Below are 25,826 nucleotides of genomic sequence, written 5' to 3' on the forward strand. Positions count from 1 at the left end.
AACTATAATACATTTTAGAAATAATTATTGATTTTTATATAATATACTGACCATCACTTCCATTATCAAATATAAAGATTTCATCGTCAATTAATCAACACAAACCCACCTTTTTCTGAATGTGTACCAGGGGCCACATTCCACCAGCTACATCCTCCAGAATGGGGCTGAGCCGCTGGCCACAGTAGGTGAAGTAGACCCTGCCTTTAGGGGCCTGACCAGGGGGTGGAGGAGTGCCCTCAGAGCGCTCCCAGCCTATTCCAGCCACGTCGCCTGTGTTTATACAAATGTAAAGGCACATTCTCAGCAATGACTCAGTGTTGACAGGTAATGACATATTTTAAATCACGTTAACACTGAATACAGCTTGAGATAAGGAAGCAAGATATGCTTGCAAAATAGCTTTCTAGTTTGAAAAAGCAGCCAGATAAGATACAATGCTTTTAAGGGGTTTAGCTCAAATCCATAACTTACATCGCTGTATGGATTTCTAAGTTGACTAAATCAAACAAAAGAGATGGTCGAACACATTTTGTCTGCTGTCTCACCAGGAAGTAGAGCCACATCCAGCCTGACACTCTTCCACTGCAGCAGACTGGAGCCATTATAATGCACTGCCCTCCCATTACTGACACACACAGACAGACAGGAGACAGACACAGAGATCGAACGACACAAAAGAGAAGAATAGCAGTCAGCACTCAAGTCAGAGACAGAGCAGTGGGAAAAGAGTCTTTAGAGTTACTAGCAGGTGAACATACTTATGAAACAGACAGGTGCCGACAGGGTTGGTCCATGCTCCATCTCTCTTTTCTGCCTCAGTGGCAAACCCAAAGGACACAATCGGGCCACTGTCCTCCTCAGAGTCTCCATAGGAGACAATTTCTATCTCCCAGTAAAAGGATGGGGCCTGCAGGGACAAATGCTTCCATTTAGGCAGGCTGCAGTATCAGTACATTGTTTTATCTCACTTGTAGACGTTCAAACAAACTGAGACAACAAATATTAGCATTCTTCTGTGATGTGCCCACCTGAACTGGTACAGGACAGGTGGCGTAGATGAAGGTGCCTCTGGGCAGCCCTCCTCCAGCACTCGGATCAGCCAGGAAGGTGACAGAAGTCAGACGGGATGAGAACATGCAGGCACGAACTGGAGGGAACACTCTGGATGGACACCAAGTGATTTCCTTGGGCTGATGAGACAAGTACATCAAAGGGATAAGGAGATAAAATGAGGCCAACCAGTCTGACTGCTTAACTTATCAAAATGTCTTTGAAGATTTTTGAGTGCAGTACGAGTTGAGTCTTGAAGCAATATAAGAATTTCAGACTATAATTATCTCGCTTTCAGCTGTCTGTCAATTAAAACATTTTTCCATCAACACTTTTTTAAGACTGAAGTTTGGCTCCTTTTCATAAGGCCAAAGCTCAGTTATGGCTTTATCTGTCTCTGCAAAAAAAAAAGATTGTTTTTCCACCTTCTTGCATGATAAATGTGTATTTTCAGCTGCATCCAGTCCATAGGGATCTGTGTTGTGTTTGTTGTTGATTACTGCAACAGTTAAAGTAATAAAAATAAAAATCCTACCTGGCGTCTGTCTGTCTGCAGTGGTGGAGGAGGCGGCCGAGCGCAGTCCCGGTACAGCATTCTCACTCTTTCACACTGGGCCTCAACCATGCCGAGACGCTCCCCTGCAAGGGATGACAGACCTTTCATTCACAACTGTTAATGGTGTATTACAGACCAAATACATTATACTGTGAATAAAGGTTAAGGATGAATAAAGATTTTAGGTGCTCTAATGATTTGATATGCATCCTCACCAGGGCTGCATTCCTGGGCGACCAGGTTGAGAACCTCAACAGCAGCGGGGCACTGCTGGATGAACTCCTCACAGAAGGAGCTATCCTCCAGGAGCTGTGCCATTACCAGGCATGCCCTAAAAACCATTAAGAACCTTGTGACTTTTGTCCAATCAATGATCCATTACATCACATAATCAGGTCAATCATAAGTAGTTTCAAATGATTCATGAGATTAAACACAGCTTTACTTAACCTTATGTTGTCAATGAAAAGAGGAAAATGGTTAAAAGAGAGATGGACCCTTTCAGGAGCAGAAGCGTGGATTTACATTAATGTTTGCTAACCTGGTTCTGATTTCAGCCAGCAAGCGTACTGCAGCCATTACTGGGCTGGAGCCATCTCCTGTAGCTGGCAGAGAAGTGTGAATGGAGAGACTGCCCTCCTGTGGCAGAAGCATGGACTGCACTGCTTGGACCACCTTTTCTGTGATTGAGAGCTTATAGAGGGGCAGAGCCTGTTGGGGGTGGGAAACAAGTGAAAGGGAGACATGAGTGAAACTGACACTGAAATTAATTTAAAAAAATAAGGACTGTGTTTTGTTCGATGCTGAAACTTATACCTCAGATCTGGGTGTACAGAGGCGTGATATAGGTACTGTCAGGATGTCTGATGCTTTGCAAGCTTTCCTGTACTCGCAAGAAGGGAACTTGACTGTAGCGATGCCCTCCTGTTCATTGATGGACATAACTATTCCCACACTACCCAGCACTCCTTTACCCACCACCTGCAGAGCAAAAGAATTACAGAAAATATGCCAACATTTAACATTTTAAAGCTCACAAGGGAAAATGTTAAATTGCTTTTGCAGAGGGAGCTCTTCTCCCTTAACTAACCTGGACCTCAGAGCCAATCTTAATAGTTTCTTTGAAGCCCCCGAGGGCGCAGAGCGCAGCAACAGCTTGTCTGCCAATGGCCTGCAGCTTAGCCAGTTTCCTGCCACTGCTGCTCCCATTCTCTAGAATACTCTCAGCGTACTTTCCCAGTTGCGGGATAAACATCAGGGCCCGGGAGAGAACCTACCACAAATCACACAAGAGAAAGCATTAGCTTTGATAGAAACAGCATCATAGAAATTCCCAGTATTAATTATTCTGAAAGGATGAGGATAAAAATTCTGATAAAGTTAGAAACATTATAGCCTTGGGCTGCAACTACTGATTATTTTCATTATCAGCTAATCTCTTAATCATTTTCTCAGTTAATCAGTTAGATGTTTGGTCCATAAAATGTCAAAAAAAATGGTGTAAATCCCTGTTGCCCAAAGCCCAGTAAGAATTTTGATATTTTCTCTAAAAAATGACTAAAAATGATTAATCAATTGAAATAGTTGCCAATGTATTCAACAGCTGACAACTAATTAATCCATGAATCATTGCAGCTCTATAATATCCCTTTACTTTTTCAGCAGTGCTGGTCCAGATCTGAGCAGTGTTGGACTCGGGGGCAGTGAGCAGGCTGTGCAGCAGGGCGATAACTTCAGCAGCCATACTGTTGGCAACGTGGCCGCTGATGAATGGCCTGACAGGGTCCGACCTGTCAGAGGATATCAGAGCAAGTCTGTTACAAATACAGTTTGACAAGACAAGTACACACATGATGAAGAAGCCATTTATACAAAAAAGTAGAGGTGAACATATCTGCTTTTCAAACTGATGCGGTTATTCTTGTTTTTCTTACCTGGCCAGTTCAGCATTCCTGTCCCTACAAACAGCGGTCTGAGCAGTTTTCTTCTTGTCACCAGTGGTGATGCCTCCAGCAGCCTCCTGGGCAAGAGTCTCCACAGGTGGACCAACACTCACTATCAGACCTGACTGGGCCCACTTGTTGGCTTTCCTCAGGGCTGCAGATGCCTCTTCTGTGATCACCTCACAGCTGCCGCTCTAGGGAAGGTTGAAAATAGGACAGCAGAGATAAGAATGACTTGAAATAAAACTACAGAAACACAAGCTTTCATATTGTGAGTACAATATATGCTTATAGATTCTGGCTAACCATGTTTTTTTTAGTACAACTTACTTTTGTCATGTCTCTGTCCATCTTTACAACCTTTTCCATGTTTGCTCCTGTTCCAAGCCGAAATGGACGTCCCTCTGAGCTGCTGTATTTTGGATTGGATGGAAGAGCACTTGTCACAGAAACCAAGCTTGCTAATGAGAAGTAAAATCAAAGGTATTAGGGACACCTTACCTAAGAAGTGGTTGTAGAACCTCGTGAGATGACTGGTCCTCTCTTTTGTGGATAAAAATTGATAGCTTGCCATCAACTGCCTCTCCCTCCTCCCCAACATCGTCAGACTTCAGAGCTCCTTTGGAACTGGCACGGGACAGACTAGTGTCTGGCTCAGAGGAGCTGGGGGAGAGCAGGGTCTGACAACCTGGTACATAGGGAAGATTGTAGATGTTACAATATATCCAGTTTAGTATGTTTTTGGCACTTCAATTTTCCATACAAAAGAGCATTTGCTTACAAGGGCCACCACCTATATTTAGTAATCTCAGGTAAGAGACCAACCTGGTACTACATAGTCTGCCAGCTTGGCTAGCAGCAAGGCAGCGATACGTGAGGCAGGATCATTGGCATCTTGTTGTTCAGCATCAAGTGTGTTAATAGAGTAGCTCCACGAGGGCAGGGCCACATTACCACAGTCCTCCACACTCATGAGAGGCAGGGCAGCTCGGCATAGTTGCAGGATGATGAGTACCAGCTTTGGAGAAGGTCGCTGGTCAAGCAGCAGTGACAACAGCTTAGAGACACAAGCTGGCTGGCTCAGGATTGCCTTCCCTATGTGGCTCCTGGAATACAAAAACAAAGAAGGATATAAAAACATTGTATAAATACATACACATATATACAAATACATGTTAATATACTGTACAGAGAGGAAGTAAAAACTGATCATATGCATAGATGAGATAAAATTTTACCTGGAAAGGTCATTGAGCAGACTGAGCACATCTTGTAAGGCATCATTACCAGCTGCCTGATTCCCACAGCACTCTGTGGCTCTGGCCAGGTGATTGGTCAAAAGGCTGGATACCTGCCGTGCCAGACCAGAGTGCACTGCATCTGTAGACCCACCTTTAAAGAGACAAACAGTGATTACTTACCTATCATAACAACATACTACTTATTTTGTAGTGTGCAGCAATTTCATCTGACCGTGTGTTAAAAAACATTAATCTTAAAATGTATTTTAAGGCTACTTCTTCTTGCCTGCCACAGTATATTTGTTTTGTTCCTGGATCAAACACAGCTAGCTGTTCACAGATGATCAGAATAAGTACTGAGAAGGATAATATACCTTCCACCTTCTCCCACTCGATGCAGCGGTTAGCCAGCACCTGGAAAGCAGCCCAGGCCATGGTGGCCACCTTCTGCTTTTTGGTCTGCTTCTCGTTTGAACTGCATTCCCTCTGACCGCTTAAACTACACAGGCTGTCCATGAGCTGGACCAGACCACTCCGAACTAGGCACTGCTCCTCGCTCCTATCACAACACAGATGACAAACGAGGGTAAGGAATCTGAGGGTTCATTAATACAGAGTAAAATTAAAAGAGATATAATGCAAGATGAATCCTCTTGCCTGGTGTAGGGGATTGTGCAAAGCAAGCCAATGCTGTTGGCACAGGCAATGGGGTAGCGAGCACATAGTGACACTACAGACGTCATGGTCTCCCCAAAGGCCTCCTGCACCTGCTCCACCATTCCACCACAGGTCAGCTCCTCAATCCTGCACAGATGGCACACAGATACAGATGTATAGAAGTGTATGTGTGTAGAGTAGGGTGGGATTTTTTTCCCCTCAAGTTTATAGCCTCATTCTTTTACCTTGGGCCACCTTGCAGCACCATGGTGACAGGCCCCACCAGGTGGGTGACACCACCAACTCTGACAGCAGCAGTGAGCAACTCCCTCATGTGAACAAGTGCCTGCTTGCGTGTGCTGCCACGTCTCCAACGTGTCTGCGCTGCCGACAGGAAACTGCTGCTTGACACCTGCAGAAATTACCGGTGTAAAATACCTCAATGTCAGACCAGAATTCTCTGAGTCATTCTCATGCAGCTATAGCAACAAACAAGATGGTGAGTAAGATGATGAATAAGAGCCTTACAGCCTGATCGGGTGTAGTTCCAATAAAGGCAAAGAGCTGTCCCAGCAGCACACTGTATGTTGGTTTGTCTCGGCTATCCTCTATGGCCAGAGACTGCAGCAAGGTAAATGAGCTGCTGCGATGACTCGTAGGGTGGTGTCGCCTCCTAAAGGTAAAACAACAAGTAAATAATGACAATAATAATAATAATAATAATAATAAGTAAAGAAATTAATTCCCAGGTTACTTATGTTGTTTCCACTGCATGGTATAGCTTGGCTCTACTCAACACCCTTTTGGTACCAGGTACTTCTCTCAATGTAGTTTTTCACTGCAGGATTCTCTAGCTGATTGTAATAGCAGTGCAGGTTAAACTGCCATGACATCATCATCAACACAACACACATACACGACCAATAGAGGCTACCCTTTCCTTTTGAGATCCTTTCATCGACGACCGAACAGAGGAATGTCTGCAATTTGTCAGTTGACCACAGCGTGATTTTGTAGGCTGCTACTTTTTAAAATCTGGATTGAGTGAATAAAAGATTGATGTCGCAATTTGTGTTGTGCAGGATGTCCACACTGCACAAGTGACAATTATTTGGACAATTATCTATGACCAGTCAGTGGTCTGAAGTGTTTTCGCTCCAGTCTTTATGGCTCAACTTGCCTGGAACTTCAGGAGAGGTGATATTAAAAAAGCACAAGGTACTATCCACATTTTTTGGCAATGGAAAACCTAAAAAGCAAGTAGAGTCAAGCCGAGTCGAGCCATACCACGCAGTAAATTCTGTGTTTTCTCATTATTTTGCTGTGCTTGGGACATTTTACCAACCCAAAATGTCTGTATATAATGTCCTGGCAAAGGACTCAACAATCAACTATATTTATAATGGATTAACGAACAGCTCGAACAAATCCTACTGATTGTACCTTTTACTCTGTAAAACAAAAACAGACAAATACCTTTGGGGCGCATGTGTAAACTCAAGGTCCTGGTTAGCAATCATCTCCAAGTCAGAGGGTGCAGACATGCTGCGTAAAAAGACTGGCTGCTTCACCATGGGGATCACAGTCTTGGCATCTGACACTGACTTAGAGGCTAGCACAACAAAAATCAAGAAAAATTAGGTGAGAACCAAACTCAGTGCTATTTTGTCTAAAACACCCAATAAACACTGACAGATAATATTGACTGACAGAAATAAGGCTGTGATACAATTTATTCATTAAAGTCAGATTCTTGTGTAAGTTACAAAAGTGTATCCATATATTTAATAAGGACAACAAGCATTCACATAGCAGCTAATCATTTACTTAAGAAGGCACATAAAACAATGATGTGTACCTGGACCTGGTGTGCCAGCAGGTGTGGTGGTGAGGCTTCTGCAGTGTGGAGCGATGGTAACATGGAGCAGCAGCTCAGTGCGGTTCATAAGACTCTTCACAAGTGCCTTTGTTTTGGCCAGTGAGGTGCTAGTTTTGAGGTGCATGGTGTTGACCTCCTGAAAGAACTTCTCCCTGTTGGTGCAGATACATAATGTTACTGCATGAACTGAGCCACGACAGTCATCTGTTCAAAGTATTGGAATGATTTTTAATTACTTGCCTCAGTGCAAGGACAACGTTTTCCAAATCACTAAAATCGAGGGGGACCTCCTTCAGGGAGCAAAGTAGTTCCAGCTCCTTAATTTTGTTCTAGTATAAAAAAAACACAATAAAGTATGAATATGCAAAGCAAAAGGTAGTGGTAATGGTGTAATCTCTAGAGAAAAAGTTGTAGTGTGTGTGTGTGTGTGTGTGTGTGTGTGTGTGTGTGTGTGTGTGTGTGTGTGTCGCATGGTACCTCAAAGAAGTGGTAGTCATGAAAGAAAGGAGTGTTATTCTCCAGCTTTCCCTGATGGGCCTCCTCCACCTCATTCTGCCACTTCTGCTCCAATTCTGCGACACTCTGAAAGAAACACAGGAGATGATTAAACACAGAGTGAGACTCACACTTTCTGTTTCAGTTCAGGATGGCAGTCTCCCTGGTTACTTTTCTTCTCTTCTTTTAGCTAAACTGAGGTCTTTTGGTCAGCCTCAAACTTATTTTAATTGCTCACCTATTCTGTCATTTTTAATATTACTCTCATATCACCAGACTTTAATATACAATATCTCTCCACTTTGTTGTCATATTAGCAGCATCCTGGTGATTGAGAATCTAATACGGTAGTGCAGCAACCTCCTGGCTGCAAATAAATACAGCTTAATAATGACACCATGAAAAAGTAATTCCCATTAATCCCGACAGCAAAGTGAAGGTACTTTATTAAAGTAGCTAACGTACAACTTTCCTGAACAGCCTAATTAAAAACTGGCACAATGACAAACATGCATAGTGTGCGGTGCACGGTCTATCTTCTATTAACAGCAAGCAAACAAAATTTAGAGCATATTAATTTTTAAAAACCTTGCTGTGTTTGTAGAAGCTCACCTGCAGCTGACGCTCCATAGCATTGATCTTCTTGAAGGTCTCAGCCATGATCTTGCAGACCAGGTCATACTCCTCTGCATGATCCTCACGGTACTGGTAGTTAACAAGTGACTGGAGGGCATCCACCAGACTTAGATGTTTTATGACACAAGATACTATGACCTCCTCCATAACATCTGGCCTGATCACCTCCCTTACAGAAAAAAAAGATTAAGTTAATTACAATTTATGCTTTATGCTTTTAGAACAAAAACAGTTTTACGTTGTAGAAGATATGCAGTGATATCACTATCAATCTATCATTATTTTAAAGCAATACCACCCCCCTCATCCCATAAACAATCAAAACCTAGCCAACTATTAATGGGGAGTGCTGCAATACAGAATACGAAACAAATATCTTGAAAATTGCCATCAGAACTAAATGAAAAATTCACCGTCTGAACAAAGCTGGAAGGCATACAAAAGCCTAGTTGTTCTATTTTAAATCTGAATGTGTCAGCCTAATCAAAATCACAAGGACGTTCAGGGCCAGTCTGAAAATATTAATAATTTATTACATAATTCCCTTACAAAACTGTGAGCTTGGTTGTTTACAAATACACAGTCTCAGAGAGTGTTGCTTTATGTTGCTTCATCTTTCTTTACCCTTCGGTAGTCTGTAAAAAGTTCTGCTTGGATTTATGAAAATCCTGAATCACAATATCATTTTAGCAATGTTTTATGTTTTTTTCTGTATAGTGATGTCACATGCCTAACCCTCTGGGCTGTGACAACATGACCCTCTTACTTGATGCTGGGACGGAATTGTGGTCGAGCCCTTCCAGACACCTCTCGTAGCCTTCCCATGATGCCTGGAGGGAGGCGGATACGAGGCAAGTCAAAGTAGGTGCCTGGCATGAGGCCTGGGGGTGGAATGAGCACATCAGAGGGGTAGGTGAACTCCCGGTCCTCCTCGATAGTGAGTGGCAGAGGTGAGGGGCTGGGCGTGAGAGCAGGAGAGATTGCACCATTTGCTTCCACCTGCCACTGACACCTAAAGAAAAAAACAAAGCCCGTCATTGGTCTGTCATCTTAGCTGCCAGCTTATGTACCTGTTCTTATATTGTACTATATTTATCACATGAGTAATCAATATCACTGGGAGACGTTTTGTGGTGGTTTAATTTAGCTGCGTCACCTTTGCAGCAGCTTTGAGCAGAGCAAATCGTGGCAGGCTTCCTCCTCTCTTGTCACCTCTGGACCGTTATACAGAATGCGGAGCATCGAGCAGGCCAGCACTGACAGACCCAGTGCAAGGTCTGCCAGGAAGGGGAGGCCTCCAGAGACATCCTCCGATGACTCCTGAAAACAAAAACAAATAACATGTTCAGTATTAACTGTCGGTGTCAAAGTTCCAGACTGCACAGCCAGTGGGGCTGCAACTAACACCTATTTTCACCATCAATTAATCATTTTCTCAATTAATCAATCAGCCGTTTGATCAATAGAATGCCAAGGTAATGTTGTGTCTAGGCAAATTTACCTGAGCTCTGACAGTGCAGGAGAACCCCCACATGGCTTTATCAGGGGTATTGTGTTCACGTCCGCTCCTCATCTCAAAGGAAAACGTCACAGTGTCTCCTTCAACCTACAACAAGACACAACAGAATGTAGCTCTTCTGTGTTTACATGTGTTCATTGTGTGTGTTTGTACAAACAGCTTCTTTTACCTTGACAAGGTCTTTGGGCCATCCTGTCCCCAGGACACTGCGACTGCCATATCCCAGAGTGTTCCCTCCATACTCTGTTACTTTACGACTGTTGGTGTTGGGACCAGCGTAGATAACCAACTAAAATATTAGAGAATATGTTTAGTGTAAAATATCCCCAGAGTTTTTCTATGTTTGAAAAGCTGCACACATTTTATATAAGAGCTAGAAGAGGCAATACCTTGTCATAGTCATACTGCGAGGAGCAGCGAGAATCAAAGCGAAGGTACAGGCAACGGGCTCCTGGGATGTGTACCGTCTCCTTGAACTTGTAATTGTCCCTCACAGGGTGCACCGTCTCTACTGTCTTCCCAGCGGCCCAGGGGGCAGGGATCTTCAGTCCAGTCAGGAAACCAGGCTCCTCGCGTTCGTCAAGAATTCTAGTATCAAGAATACAAATGAATTACTGGTTTTAGGAAACTGAGCTCAGGACAGACAAAACTGCTGACACTTAAAAGGATTAGATTATTTGAGGTGGTGTTGTAATAGGAAATTATCCATATTCAGTGTATTCATTATTTTGATGAACCTTCAGAAAACTTACTTGTCATCGGCTGCACATGCCTTCGCCCCCTGCCCCAGAGAGCTACCCATAAGTGGAGGCTCTTCAGTAAAAAGTGGAGACTGAGTCTTTAGTAAGAGGGCAGTCTGGAAAACAGGGAGTGAAAATAAATACTTTACTGATGACTGCTTTTAATGTTCAAGGAAAAACTTTTCATTTAATGCAAGAGTTGACTTTCGGACTGGCAAGATGACAACCTGGCTGGTGTAGAGGACCAGCTGCACCAACTGAGGCATGAGGGCATCAGCGAGAGTGAGGGTCTGCAGGTTGGGGTGCATCAAAGTGGTGAGCAACACTGGCAGCAGGTGCCCAAGCATGGTGGCCTTGGTTACCTGCTCCAAGCCTTTCAACCTGAACAACCAGAAGAGAGAAAAATAAATGCTGAGGTGATAGATACAAGGAAAAAAAAATACACAATAAGAAATGGGGAAAATTGAAGAGGTAAAACAAAAGCCAGAGTGATTTTAAGAACCGGCATCCATAAGTGATTTCTCATGCACTCCATGCACTCTTTTATTCTTTCTAAAAGGAGGCTGCAGCATTACTCAGGTTTAGCTAAATCTTGTTTCACGGTGAAATAGTGCATTAGAGCTAAGCAAGAGAACATCTTGTCGGGTTTTATTTTTGTCAGTTATGGTTTTATGGTAATACATATTGACTTCAAAAGTCTTTGCATGAAATGTAATAAATTAAGTGGCTAGTAGATTTTCAAGGTATCCAGCAGACACTCTGGTTGGCTGAGCAAAGGGTGATTTTCCTGCCTCAATGCAGTTAAAAGTTTACCTGGTTTCTCTGTCAGGGATGTCGCTGTTAATGAGAGCCGTGGTCACCTGCTGCAGTGTCTCCAGCACTTCATCACATCCCACCAAGATCTTGGTTGCAAGCGACAGGATACTGGTTTGCAGCTCCTGAGGACCACACACAGCATAGGCCCACACTTACGTAACCACTGCTTTCAATGATCATATCTCTTTTATACAATATGGAGTGTACACACTAGGGCTGTACCAAATGTCTGTTTTTGGAGGAGCTTTAAATGTCTGTCGTCATATTTTATGACACCATCACCTTAAAAAAATCCTCAAACATAATCCACAATTTGAATAAGTGATTCATCGGATTTAATTAGTTAAGTCTTCTTTATGAGATCAACTTTCTTTAATGAATATGTCTCAGTTTCATCAAATAATTGTAATTCATGGGGCTGTCAGACTGCTGCTAGACTGCTGTTAATACAGGAGTGTGCCTCCCTTTGTGTGCAGCCAGCAGGAGAGCAGAGAACAGTTTTTTCATCACAGTAAAAATGTTGTTTGAGGGGCTAAATGTCAACAGATATGGATTAAAGCAGAATATTTTGTTGGATTAAAGTATGTTTTGAATTTTAGAAGTGATTACATCTACCCTTTTTTCAAAAAGTTTTGACTTTTGCACATTATAATACTGATAATTTCAGTATAGGCTATTCTTTTTCTTCAGCTGTGCAAGAACATGTTTAAACTGAATGACTATATGTGCAAAAAAAGAAAAAAAAAGCTTTGCAGCATTCAACTGTTGACTTAGAATTTAGATGTCAATGGAATGAAGCTTCAGACTATTCAGTACAGCCCTACTACACAAACATTTTCTTTACTTGTATGTCTACAGAAAAAGAATCCATATATTAGCAAAATCTGAGCTGTTGGTGTACAGAGGACTCTTGATAGCAACTATGATTACTGATACTTGGAAACAACACATCCTTAGTTAATATTACACTGTTAAGTTATATCATGAAACCTGAAATGAGTACAAATCACTAAGAAGTGCCATAAAGAACATCCATTTCCCGTTGCTTCGTTTAGTGGGTTGGTCTCTCATTGACAGACACAAAAACAGACTCCATGTGCACAGAGGTAGGGGTATTTAAAGGGGATGTTTACCTGTACCTTCATTGTTTCCCCTTGAAGGGAGCTGTCACTGTCGTCATTATCATCTGGACGGATAAGAATGGTGTTACTGAGGAGGTGGTTCTGAACAGCCATGAGGTAGCGCAGACTAGGTGAGACCACCTACAATACAGAGATGGAAAATAATTTTAAGTTGGTAAAGGCACAGTCTCTCAAAACATGTGATTTCAGTCGCCACAGATGGCATTTCATTCTGCTGAACTGGTGTTCGTACTGGCACAGTGGAGAGCAGCTTCTGGAAATCGTCTCGGGCGACAGTCTGACATTTGGTAATGAGGAGGCAGGATTCCCGGACTACAGTCTTGAGGATGTAGTGCAGCAGCTCATCACTCAATCTGGAAAAGAGACAGTTAATCTTTGAAAGGGATAGCTTGGATTATTTAAAGTGTGGTTGTATAACGTGCTTATCCATAGTCAGTGTATTAACTACAGTACATGATGGTCAGCATGACCCCAGTTTGAGAAAAAGAGAGTACCAGCATGGAAGATAAGCAACATACTGCTGTGGACAGGATCAGCAGCAAAAGGTATTTTAGCAACCTAAAATAAAATCAATATCAGTCTAAGCATACACTATATTTAGATTATTTTCACTGCATTACTCTGCCATAAGACAGCCTTTTCTGGGAAACTGGCATCATATAAGCCAAATATCGCTCTCTCCAAAGCCACCTGACCCCTTGCACGGAAACTCTAATTTTATCTCAACTCCATTGTGTGAATTCTGTGAATCCCAACTAACCCTTTCAAACCCAGAAGTCACACAATAACACAAACAAACAAACCAATTTGAGGCATCTGTAGAAGAGCAACTCCTGTGTTCTGCAAGGTAAAATTACTGTCTGGTTGCTCTGGAGAGAACAATACTTAACTATAATTATATAACAGTGGTTCCTAGTAAGACAGCAAAGTAAAGCAATTAAAATATTATAACTATTGCTAACACTTAAACTGATATTGATTTTTTGGTGGGCTTAGTTGATGTTTACTTACATCATTACTGACCCTGTCCACAACAGTATGTTGTTTAGCTTCCTACACCGTGACTCCTCTCCAAACTGGGGGCATTCAAACCCCCACCGACTGTAGGTAATACACCCACTACAGATAAGTACTTCACACACACCTACCGTACTTCAAAAAATCTGAACAATCCTTTTAGCTAAGAAGTGAAATTGTTCTGTACTGGTTATCAAGGGCATTGAGAAATGATGTTGCACCCTGTAGTTAAAAGTTAGCCACTTACCTGTAGTGGTCATCCTCTTCACTTCCAAATCTGTTCTTCTGTAGTTGGTCTGCCAAGTTTGTAAGGATGACATCACGAAGTTGTGACAGGCCACTGTTCCTTTCACCTGAGTGTCATACAAAAATACAGTAGTGTTATGTTCACAACTAAACACTTAAAAGATCAGTGATACTAAAATGAGCCTTTTTTGTAGTCACCTTCCGTTAAAACCAGTTTCAGCAGTTTGTTAAGCTCAGCCTCCCCCTGATACAAAGTATTCAGGCCTGAGCTGCAGAGACAGAGATGACGTGCATTTAAATATCATTATCAAAACACCATTTTAACTGTTATTTCCATTTAGATTTTATATAAAACTTACCTGATGGCCAGGCACACCTCTCTCTGAATCTCTGATCCTATCTGATCCACCGGAGCCATGAGTAGCTGCCACAGGAGCAGACCTGAACGACGCACACTTTCCCTGTTCTGCTCCGACTGAGGATTAAAAAACCTAAACACCACCTGGAGAGGGGCATAAAAAAACAAACAAACAATAAACTCAAAAACACAGAAAATGGCTGAGTCAATTTAGGCTAAACTGTCCCCAGCTGCACCTCAAACTGACCTGGAACACCACCAAGATGCAGCGGATGATGCAGGTGTCTCCATTGACCATGGCCTTCTCCATAATGTCACAGATGCTGCTGAAGTGACGGGCCTCTATTGGATGTTGTTTACCCAGCAGGGCCCCCAGTGGAAGGCTGTTGCTGCTGGCCGCCAGCAGGTTGAGCTGGTGGATACACATAGCACCTACATGATGAAGTAGCTGGTTGATCACCTCACCAGTGGCCACGGTTTCCTCTGTGAAAGGAAAAGATTTGCAGATGTTCAAATTACTGACTTGACCTTATACAAAAAGCATCTGGTGGTTTCACTGCATTTTTTTTAATCTACCTTTGGGTTCTTTGATGACATGGCTGACACCGAGCCTATGGCACACATGATGAAAGGCTTGGTTCCCAGGATTGCACCATTGATCTATGTAATCACTGGAGCAGGTCCAGATCAAGTTGTTCAGTGCATCATAACATGCTCCTGCAAAACCAAAAGTTACAGAAATAAATGTGACTTAAATTGGCAATGTATTCTTTGGCTACCTTCTGTGAGGTCAACATTTAACAGCGGAATGTGACGAAAGTTGAGCTCACCTAGCCCTGCCACCTGGGCTCCCCTGCCTAGAGAACTGCCAGGAGCATCAATGAGGTCTGCGCGGCTGCTGAACTGACCGTCAGCCAAGTTAAAAACCAGGCTGGAGGCTAAAACTGACAAAAAATGAAAAGTTAAGTTAGTGAATTAACTCATCACAGACAACCTTGTATAGTATGGGGCTACAATTAATGATTATTTTCACTGACGATTAATCTGTCAACTATTTTCACAGTTAACTGATTGTTTGCTCTATAAAATGACAGAAAATGATGAAAATTCTTCAAATGTCTTTTTTGTTCCCAACCCCAAGATATTCAGTTTACAGTCACGGAGGAGTAAAACAACAGAAAATATTCTCATTTAAGATGCTGAATTCAGAGAATTGTAATTTTTGTTTCTACAAAAAATTAACAAAACTGATTAATTAATTATTAAAATAGAAAATCTATAAGAACTGATGACAAAAAATGCAACAAAATGAGGATTTTAAAGTGTCTGTGTGTGCTCTTACTTTTGAGAGAAGACAGGCTGCTGGTACCCCCAAACAGGGAGCGTGTAGCAGAGCTCCCAGATACACCAGGAGGTGAAACCAACATCACTAGATAGGTTCCACACACATACATAGGGGTCTTTCTCAGGGTCTTTAGAGGGAGCCCACAGCTAGTGTTGACAGCTAAAAAGGAGTCACCAGAGAACATTTTTATAACCATATGAACCACATGAATTGCAGATTAAAGCATATATAATTTTTGAATGACTATAGGTTTTGCTGATTAATTACCAGATTGTTCCTCTTTGACAGTGTTGGTGATTGCAGAGCCCGTTAGTGCAGCCAATGTGGCAGAATGGGAGGCCCGGAAGCGTGACATTCGACTCAAGAGAAGCTCATTCAAGCACTTTGAAGACTCGCCTTCTTTGCGAGTGAGAATAACCCTCTCCTGCAAGATGTCTGCAACGCACAACCCTGTCTGTGTCTGCACCAGGGACAGAGGGGGAGGGAAAACATCAAAGATGGAACACAGTCATAAACAAACTGAACATAGCTGAAACGTCTGTATATGGCAGGGCGTAGAGTACTCACAGACAGGTGAAAGACATCCATGAAAACAGAATGGCCTTTCTGCGTCTTCTCATTGAGACTGGCTGGGGACCAGACCCAGTACAGGTAGGTTCCATCTGAGCAGAGGTGCAGCGTGGTCATGCTGCTGCCCACAGGGAAGTGATGGGCTGGCATGGGCACAATCTGGCACACCTGAAAATGGCACAGTGGACATTAGCCTTGGCTATGCTGTGCTTGTCATTTCAACTTAATTTTTAAGATTTTATTAGAGTTTAAAGGCCACAATTAGACTGAAAATGGCTTCTATATAGTCCCTGTCTTTGTGCAAATTCATACATATATTTTATTGCAATCCCCCACCTTGCCAAAGAGTATAATTGAGACCTGCTCTACTTGAGTTAACTTCTCCTTCTCCTATGATTTGGCACTATATAAATAAAATTTACTTGACCTGACTGCCTAGGCTTTATTGCATCCTGAGTAGAGAGAAATGCTGCCTCATTGTGAGCCTTCATGCTTTGTTTGTATGATCAGATTGTTTTCTGATTGTATAACTGTGAGAAAATGACAATAAAAAATTATGCTAAGATTCATGTAGAAAATGACCCTAACCCTAACACTTACAATGTCAATTTTGCTGAGTGATTCAGCAATACGTTGCAAATAGTGGACTGAAAGTACACAGTACCTGGAGAGTGAAGGGGTCAATGACCTGGCACAGCTGATGAGGCTTGGCATCAAAAGAGGAGGGACGGTGGAGGAGTCGACCGCTGCTGAACACCACCCAGCCAGGCTCCAACTCTTCATTTCGACAGTACACAAAACCCCTGCACAAACAAAACACAGTGCATCTATTTCTGTGTTCTGCTCTATTTGAATACTTCATTTCTCTGCATGAAGATGAACCTCTTTGTCCAGTGTCCTGCTGGGACACTTGGATCTGATGCAAAATGAATTGAGTAGCAGCACAGTACCACATCACATGTATGCATTGTCTGAAAATCGATTGTGTTGAAATTCTCTGCAGACACTAAAATTTTCCAATGTTTTTGTTTTTGGACAATTTTTGAAATTGCCCCAGTACTGATAGAGAGCACTGCAGCCAGCAGAAAGTGAAACTCAGCTCCAACATAATCTCTCCAGGCAACTGCACTGTCAAAGTACATCCACTATGAGTGCTCTGCTGACAGGATCAGATTGTTATTGTAAGTGTCTGACCACATCATGAAAAGGACCACTACAGAGACATACCTTTTTTTAAGAGTAACATTTTTTGTTTAACCAGAAAAAGATGCTATATTGCTCTGTTCAAAGCAACAACACTTCACTGACAAAAAGAGTAATATTATCTCTCTTGTCCACCACTGTCTTAAATGTTTTTAACCCTTTAAACATCAAAGGCACACAATAACTATCAATCAAGGCAGCAGTAGACCAGAAAGGTAAAATTACAGTTTTTGTCAACGGAGTCTGGTCACTTTGAACAGAGCAGCTGCTCCTGGTTAAACACAAAGGAAGGTCCATCTCTGTAGCGAGTCTCTTGCCAATTGGCCCATGGTAAGGATTTGAACGGACACTGCACACCAATCAAATTCAAAATTAAATGTTTTGGCAGTTGACATATACCCATTAATACGCTTGCATGAAATAAAATAAGAATTTAAAGCATCACTCTAAGGTTTAAATAGCTTGTACGGTTAGCATGTTGCTCCCCATCATCATTGTCATACCAAACAACAGAGGTGCTGCAATTTTCGGCAATTATTTTAATGTCAGGACAGGGTCTGTGCCATCCTAATTTCCTAACATAAGAAATTCTTCAGTTAGGATGGCTCTGTAATAGCTATCCTAAGATAATATAGGACTTTTTTCTTAAATGCAGTTAGGAAACATGTTTCTGTAATGCCAAAACTCCTAAATGTAGACAGATTTCAGGCTAATGTATTTATTTGCCTTATTACAGAAACTTCCTAAGTTAAGCATCTTGTTGACCCCATTCAATACTCATAATGACAATTAAGTGAGTTTGTCTTTCAAGAAAAGATCTGGGGTGCTAGTTCAAAGCTGTTATGGGTCTCCAAATCTAGTTGTTTGTATGCCATTGCTAAGAGTTCTGCTAATTGATGTCGATCGTTGCTGCAGTGTGGTCTCATTCCCAGCTGTTATTTCTCGGATGGAATCGAGAAAACAGACATTACTAGCATACAATTAGCTAACTCATGGGCCCAAATTTGGTACATGTATTTTTTCTGCAAGTCAGAAAAAAAATGAACTATTGGCCCTTTGAATTCTAAAAACACATTGTGAAAGGAAGCTGCCCTCTGCTTGCAAATTGGGTAATTTGCTACCACAGCATGGAATTAAGATGCAGAGCACATGCCCTATTTGTCCCTCAAAAAAAAATTCAACCAAATCAATTACAGACAGGGAGGATGTGACTGTGTACTGCAGATATTGGTTTTAAAATGTCCAGGAAATAAAGCCATTGTTGCATCAGGATGAGTAAGTGATAATGGATATTTTTAGTGTTTCCCTTTCTCTTTCTGTCTGTCTTTCTCTCTTGCTATTCTCTGACTGCTATGGATAAAGAAAGGCAGATGGGAAGAAGTGTCACATTACCTCAGTGTCCCATGTAAACCAGAGCCCAGCTTGCTGAGTCCTCTCCCAGAGGAGTTAGTGGTATACAGATAGAGCCCGTCTGTGGCTAGACAGCGTCCCAGGTCAGTGTCTGCAAGACAAAGGGTCAAAACAAATTCAGTATAAAAGGTTAATGACAGACAGATGACAGATAATCAGAACGAAAAGTCTGGGGAGGTGTCAGCACAGGAGTAGATGAAATGGAGAGTGGAGAATTAGGATGCTAAACAAGGGCATCCGTTTGCTTTGCTTAATTTTTCATTGCAAGGATTGTGATGCCTCCAGAGAGCTGAGACTCTGCACTGATCTAGTGTCAGGTTAGCTTGAAATGTAAATGTGCAGTCCTGCTCTATGGATATATGCCCTGATCAGCTTCCATCACTCTACAAGGTCAGCTGATGGATTGCTGAAGAACATCCCTTTCATATCCTGTACGTTATCCCTGAACCTCTAACAGTCACAGCTCTTCTCTTTAGTTTCAACCCTAATCTCTTCACTACACACATATACAGTAAAATGAGGCCAAATGAGCCTTGTGCCTGGCAGTGCACTCTTCTCCCTCCATTTTGGATGGGATTTCATGCATTTCAGACAAAGGCCATTATAAATAATCTAAAGGTGAATAAATAAATCAGAAAGCAGGGCAGTATTATATGAAATATGTCATGTGCAGCCCTCTACAACCTGCAACCAGAAAACTAGATGTACAAGACATTGGCTATGTCCACACTGATACATTTCTGTTTTAAAACAGTGTTTTGTTTTGTTTTGTCTTTCTTTTACATTATTGTATTTTCAATGTCCTTTTGTGCCTTTCTAAATATAAAGAAAATAACATCTATAAATCAGAGAGGGACATGTTGTGACTGATGAGACAAAATCAGGAGGCAAATGAGGATGTCCGTTTCTGCTCGTCCAAACTAAAACACAATCCAGGATATTTAGAACTAAAAAGGGATCAGCAGCATTTCCAAATGTCTCAGTTTTGGGGGTTTAAAGCACTACAGTAGAGTGGACGTGGGGCTTAAACATAACAAATGTGTTTTAAACTGAAAATGTATTAGTGTAGATGTAGCCATAGTCCATCAAAACTACATGAATGAACTGCATCTGCTTCATACCTGATTACACAAAGGCTTTGAAAAGGGTTTTTACCTTTACTCTCTGCTCCTCCAGCAGAATTATCAGGTGTCGGCAGCATGTCCTCAAAACCCCAGGACACACTGTGTTTGCCCCCCAGGAGGCAGGATGGAGAGCCTGGTCCTCCTTCCAGGAGCAAAAGTCTGAAGCAGGAGAGATACAGTGGTTACACTCTAGGAAAGTGATAACTATAATATAATAACAAATAATAATAATAATAATGATCACAATCTTTCATATTAACTAATGTACGGCCCTCACCTGTACAGGACATCTGACACAGGGAGCTGACCTAGATCGGTTTGTTTCTGCAGCAGGTGGACTGTGTGGATGAAGGTCTTCAGGGATCCCCTGGAGAATAGTTTGGCAGATTAGTCAGGAGGCCTCAGCATGAAACACAAAGGAAAGTTCATTGTTGGATCTGTAAGTGGGATAATACTTGGCTTGAATTATGGACGGGATCCGATGTAATGTGCTGAGAATTAAAATTCAATCTTTTTTGAATCTGAACAAAAGAGGTTTTTCCATTAGAGTGCAGCAGAGAGATTATTTTACACTCTCTGCGGGGTGTAATGAGCAACCTACTTAAGTTTGTGCAGTGTTCATTTACTGCTCCGTCTCATCCAAGACTGAACTATTTACTGAATACAGTCAAGTAATTCTATATTCAGGCAGAAGATCTAGGCAAGAAGAAGGCTACTAAAGTGCTGTTCTCTCAGTCTATGATGCAAAATAAGTGAGGTTGGAAACTGCAGCTTTGGAAAACGTCTTTGACAAAATGATGATATTGATTGCTATTAATTGATACTATTGATATCTATGGTGATGACAATTTTACGGTCAATCCCCTTTTACTGTCACTTCCTCTTGAAAGATTATGTTTCAGTGCAGAAAAGTCAATAATTGGGAAGTTGAAACCCAGTTCTCAATATTATGACCACCTACAACAACTTTCTAATACCAGACCGTATGTTCCTTGCGTACACCTGTACTGTATGGCAAAATGTAATGGACATAAAACATATGCATCGTGTTTACGTTCTGTAGGTGTTTGCATGAGCAACCACAGATGGATGAAAAGTTGTGTCTTACTAAACTATTTTGGGAACACAACAAACAAAAGAAACCATATTTCACATTTCCACACAGAGCTGCAGGTAAAATAGTCAGCTGTAGTTACTGCCAAACAGAGAACAATCAAACAAGTGCTGTGATGGAAGTACATTCATCTGGTTATTTTATTAATGGATCTATAAAAACACACGATGTTTTGAAGGAACAGATCACCCAAAAATCAAAATAATATATTTTTCCCCCTGGCCTGCAGTGCTATTTATCCAAATTGATTTTTTTGTTTGAGCTGCAAAGATGGAAATACTTGCTGTAGAGATGTTTGCCATCTCTTGAATATAATGGGACTCAATGTCATTTGGCTTGTGGTGCTTTTTACTAGAAAGGAAGTAGATCCTGCATGAAACTGCTCCAACAAAGTCTATGGATTATCTTGAGTAAATGGGTCATGACTTCTGACCTTTGAATGTTTCAGATGTATTTTTTTTACGCTTTGAGCATTGCAAGCAGAGTGCTATCTAATCCAATAATATTGGCGAGAGAGAAAAACAAAAAATAAATCTAGATAGACAAATAGCACTATAAACCAGAGGGAAAATGGGTATTTTTGATTTTGGGGTGAACTGTCCCTTTAAAAATAGCAAGCACTCACACAGTGAGAAAAAAATAATCATATAGGAATCCAAATTGTTTTATAATCGCATCCTTGCCCTCTGAATGAGAATCTAATCATGAGATTCCCAAACCCTACCCTGCATATCATCAAACGTATGTGGCAGCTAAATAAATAAGTACAAATCAAAGCATTTTGACAAGCGCATCACCAGCATTTCTGTGATACACGAGACTGGTATAATCCAGGAAAATCCCACCATGTGCTGTATAGCAATGTATGTTTGTTTCAGTATTTACATGTTCCACAGGCGACAGACAACACAGATGAGTCATGTGTTAGTGTCCCCGTTGCTGCCTCTCTATGTAAACACGGCAGTCTTTTTGCTTGCTTAACCTTGTCGCATAGTGAATTTACTAACCGACCCCATCATTGGTGAGGGGGAGTTAAAGCTGATAGCTCTTTAATTAGCTCCCACTGTCGATGAAAAGGCACCGGGGCTGGATGGTTCCCCACAACAAAGAGCTCTCAGCCTCAACAGAGGCTAACAAAGAGTGGAGAGTTCTGGTTTTGACAAGTCAAGATAAGTTGTCACCAGCAGAAGCCAGAGTTCAGGCACAAATGCAAAAAAAACAAGCACATTCTCCTCTTCTGTGGGGCTGGGTGACAAACACCTGTTTTTTGCATGTGAGCAAAGGACAAGGCAAATATTGGTTATAAAAACAATCAGCACCACCCCTTCCTCAGCCCAGCTTAATCCCAAGGGCCCTCTGCTGCTGGTTGGATGTATTTTACAAACTGTGGGATAATGGCTGAAGCTACAGCAGGAGGCAAAACATTTCTCTGTGCAAGTATCACTTTCAAACACCACTAGTAGCTCATAACAGAGCACAGCTCCAGCTACAGCAAGCTCAGACTGTGAACACCAGACTGAGGTAGAAGCATTAGGATTCTGCGTTGACACTGAACTGACACGTCTATGCCTACACATTTAAGGATATATAGAATAACACAACAGATGTTTAGCTATTCTATATTTCATAGTACAAACAGAGATCCAAGACTTATATAGTGTGTGCTGGATGGTTTTAAATGAGCAATATGTAGCAACTACACATGCAAAAATGAGTACAGCAGTCCAAATAGCGAGTTCAAGCCACAGACTGTATATTAAATGGGTTGAAATCCAATTCAGTATTTGGTCTATGGTTGAAGCGAGTTATTGCCCAATGCCCCCTCCTCCCAAGACTCGGGGAAGCTCAGTCTTCGAGGACAAGCTCTATACTGTGAGTTGATTAGCGGTTTCTAACTGTCAATTGTCTGTCAATTCAAATTTTAGCCTGTTATCCTAAAAACAAAAGCCCATAATTCAGAAAATACACACTTTGGAGTTAAGTGACTGCCTGTGTCACTGCCTGCCAGACCCCATTAACATCTTGCTCAATTTAATTGTTACAAAGATCTGCACCATGTACAAGATCATCAATGATTTCTTATTACTCAAACAGATACCTACTCATTCACTCGGCATTAATTGAAGTCTAATTACAGTATATATATTACAGATTTCTCCTTTAAGGATGGAATCAGGCTTGATCACTCATGTAGCATGTACACTAAAGGGGGAGATGAGAGAAACTAATCAGTTGGTCAGTTATGTGCTTATTTTAGATTTGGCTGCCAGGAATAACTGACCTGCTTGTGAGTAGAGTTACGAATGAAGTAACTCCATAACTCTGATGCTTTCTTAATCACATTATTTCATTTTGACTGGTTCAATCTCTCAAAGAGCCCTTGTTACTTAGAAAGTAACAACAGCACCTTTGTCAAGTGTTTTGTACTCTAACAGCCCTTTGCTGAATGTTGTTGGTTCAATACACTGTGTACAAGAGCCAACATAGGATTTCTAAGAAATATGAAGGTGGGATAGCAAGTAGAGAATGTATGATCTCACCTGGCACAGGCAAGTGCCACAAGTGCAGCAGCAGCATTTTCCCTCTGTCTGTGTGTGTGGAGGATCTGTGTCTGAGCATGCCCCTGCTGTTGGCCTAACTCCTGGGCACCATCTTCCAGCCAGGAGCAGAGCAGCCCCTCCAGGCCATTGAGGCAGTCAGCGGGCTCTTTGCTGAGGCTGAGTGGCTGGCAGTCCCGGAGGCAGGCTAGCAGTACCTCTGCTGTGACGCCACAGAGCGCCGGGTCACTGCGAGTCTGGGACTGCAAAAGGGGAAAGACCAGCAGCAGACCGACACGGGAGGTGAAGGGCGCCTGCTCGGGTTGCTGGAGCAGACCTTGTCTTTTGAGCAAGGCCAAGGTCTCCTCGTCAGCCCCTCCAGTTCCCTCTCGCTCCTGCTGCTCCTCCAGAGCCAGCTGCCGCTGCGCCCCCCACAGGCCACGCAGAGCATTGAGACGGTACTCCAGCAGGCGTGCATATGCATTGCTCTGATTCCCACAGACAGCACGCAGACGCTCAGCAAGCTCCACCGGGTTCTTCGTCTCAAATGTTAGAATCTGTAAGACAGGTGTACATAACAAAAATATAAGTTATATTAACAGTCAGAAGGGTATCTGCAGCAAAATCCGTCAGCACCTTTTTGAAAAGGATAAACTTGTTTTATACTCAAAGGGAAAAAGAGCTGCAATGATTAGTTAATTAATCGATTAGCCAATAAAAAGAAAATTAGGTGCCCACTATTTTGATAACTGACAAATCATATCAGTCATATTTGAACAAAAACATCAAACATTTGCTGCTTCCAGCTTTTTACATTAATGATTTACAGTTTCTCATTGTTACTTTGGGCTCTTTGATTTGATGAGCATTTTTCACATTTTTCTGACATTTTACAGAATAAACAATGAATAGATTAATATTACAATAATTTGAGGATTAATCAATAATGAAAATAACCATTTGCTGCAACCCCAGACAAAGCATTCACTCATAAATATGAATAAATATGAATTCAAATTAAGAATTTAAATAAAGAAGCAGTTGGGAATTTAAATTACAGACATGGATTTAAATGTTGGGTTCTGAAAAATATCTGTTCTATTTCACCTGAGTACAAAATATAACCTAATAACTTTTGTAGGACATTTGGCTTTATCCATAGTCTTTATTACACACAGCAAAATGGGGCCTGTAGGCTAATATGCAGCCAACATTTTAGTTTAACACTGAGCTAATTATTTCGATCATGCCTATGATTTATCGACAGAATAACATTTCCACACAGTACACCTATGAATCATCTCCACAGAATAAACCCTGTGTCTACAGTTCCTTGGTCTATAAAACATGGTCAGAGATAGCAGGGCACATTTGGGATAGCCTATCACAAGTGAAACAATGTGCTCCATGTGCACTTAGGCAGCATTTCAGATATTGATTACACTCTGTGGCCCACGAATCATGGACTAGAAAAAAATCCATTATACCATTTAGCAGGCACAATTTGTATTGATTCAATTTCAGAAATGCTACTAATGTTACAGTAACACTCCTTAACTGGATGCTGGGCCTTCTCCACCTTGCTCTGCAAAAACACTGCTGCAAGTGGATAAAAATAGTCAGCATCACAACACCTACAGAAACAGCAGTGAATGACCCAGTCAGTCTCAGAGCTGGACTCAGAGAAGCCCACAAATGTAGAGAATCAAAATATAACCCTGGAATAAGAAGACAGACCTACTGTATGTTTTGGTATGAACAACTACCTACCACTCACACAGCAGGAGGGCTGACAGCAACAAACATGGCTACTCTATTTCAGGTTTGCTTTATAAATGTGAAAAAGTCCAGATTTTCCAACAAAATATTAAACTGAATTTGTTTTGTACAAAACTTTCTATATTTATATTGCAGCACCATCCCATTTCCAAAAAAGCTTTAATTAACATGTCAAGTTAATGAGTCTCACCCACATACATGTTACCAATTTTGCTCAGGTTAAATTATCCTAGAGATCATGAGGACACTTCTCTGGGAATAATGTAACCATACTTTGTTAAACACCATAGGCCCAAAATTCATTGTATAGATGAAAAATTTGATTAGGCTACATGAAATTTGTGTACCTTGTTGTAGTGTAGGTCACCATAATTGGCAGTGTTACAATACTTGCAAGGGAATATTATATACAGATGCCAAAGATTACACCAATGTAGGGTTGCAAC

At 41.6% G+C, this 25,826-nt stretch overlaps 1 protein-coding gene across 1 annotated transcript in view; it reads right to left on the reverse strand.

Annotated features, from left to right (window-relative positions):
• Positions 1–25,826, reverse strand: part of hectd4 (HECT domain containing E3 ubiquitin protein ligase 4) — a 50,105-nt gene that overhangs the window by 19,937 nt on the left and 4,342 nt on the right. The window contains exons 2-49 of the mRNA XM_084728084.1: positions 23,605–24,158; positions 20,228–20,317; positions 19,982–20,109; positions 18,809–18,917; positions 16,878–17,016; positions 16,211–16,381; positions 15,911–16,103; positions 15,641–15,802; positions 15,129–15,242; positions 14,875–15,015; positions 14,546–14,781; positions 14,300–14,442; positions 14,139–14,209; positions 13,942–14,047; positions 12,910–13,030; positions 12,669–12,797; positions 11,533–11,657; positions 10,947–11,100; positions 10,732–10,835; positions 10,369–10,567; positions 10,149–10,268; positions 9,962–10,066; positions 9,617–9,780; positions 9,227–9,472; positions 8,437–8,629; positions 7,807–7,911; positions 7,570–7,658; positions 7,309–7,481; positions 6,927–7,062; positions 5,979–6,123; positions 5,696–5,862; positions 5,451–5,597; positions 5,168–5,352; positions 4,791–4,944; positions 4,378–4,658; positions 4,054–4,240; positions 3,883–3,964; positions 3,544–3,746; positions 3,264–3,399; positions 2,700–2,882; positions 2,426–2,590; positions 2,151–2,320; positions 1,825–1,940; positions 1,589–1,692; positions 1,032–1,193; positions 762–910; positions 549–628; positions 110–273 (exon numbers count right to left, since the gene is read on the reverse strand). Of these exons, the coding sequence (XP_084584210.1) occupies positions 110–273; positions 549–628; positions 762–910; positions 1,032–1,193; positions 1,589–1,692; positions 1,825–1,940; positions 2,151–2,320; positions 2,426–2,590; positions 2,700–2,882; positions 3,264–3,399; positions 3,544–3,746; positions 3,883–3,964; positions 4,054–4,240; positions 4,378–4,658; positions 4,791–4,944; positions 5,168–5,352; positions 5,451–5,597; positions 5,696–5,862; positions 5,979–6,123; positions 6,927–7,062; positions 7,309–7,481; positions 7,570–7,658; positions 7,807–7,911; positions 8,437–8,629; positions 9,227–9,472; positions 9,617–9,780; positions 9,962–10,066; positions 10,149–10,268; positions 10,369–10,567; positions 10,732–10,835; positions 10,947–11,100; positions 11,533–11,657; positions 12,669–12,797; positions 12,910–13,030; positions 13,942–14,047; positions 14,139–14,209; positions 14,300–14,442; positions 14,546–14,781; positions 14,875–15,015; positions 15,129–15,242; positions 15,641–15,802; positions 15,911–16,103; positions 16,211–16,381; positions 16,878–17,016; positions 18,809–18,917; positions 19,982–20,109; positions 20,228–20,317; positions 23,605–24,158 (7,500 nt within the window). The remainder of the gene's footprint in view (positions 1–109; positions 274–548; positions 629–761; positions 911–1,031; positions 1,194–1,588; positions 1,693–1,824; positions 1,941–2,150; positions 2,321–2,425; positions 2,591–2,699; positions 2,883–3,263; positions 3,400–3,543; positions 3,747–3,882; positions 3,965–4,053; positions 4,241–4,377; positions 4,659–4,790; positions 4,945–5,167; positions 5,353–5,450; positions 5,598–5,695; positions 5,863–5,978; positions 6,124–6,926; positions 7,063–7,308; positions 7,482–7,569; positions 7,659–7,806; positions 7,912–8,436; positions 8,630–9,226; positions 9,473–9,616; positions 9,781–9,961; positions 10,067–10,148; positions 10,269–10,368; positions 10,568–10,731; positions 10,836–10,946; positions 11,101–11,532; positions 11,658–12,668; positions 12,798–12,909; positions 13,031–13,941; positions 14,048–14,138; positions 14,210–14,299; positions 14,443–14,545; positions 14,782–14,874; positions 15,016–15,128; positions 15,243–15,640; positions 15,803–15,910; positions 16,104–16,210; positions 16,382–16,877; positions 17,017–18,808; positions 18,918–19,981; positions 20,110–20,227; positions 20,318–23,604; positions 24,159–25,826) is intronic.

This window comes from Lutjanus erythropterus, chromosome 10, assembly GCF_056507025.1.
Source record: "Lutjanus erythropterus isolate fLutEry1 chromosome 10, fLutEry1.hap2, whole genome shotgun sequence".
In the NCBI taxonomy this organism is placed as follows: Eukaryota; Metazoa; Chordata; class Actinopteri; order Lutjaniformes; family Lutjanidae; genus Lutjanus; species Lutjanus erythropterus.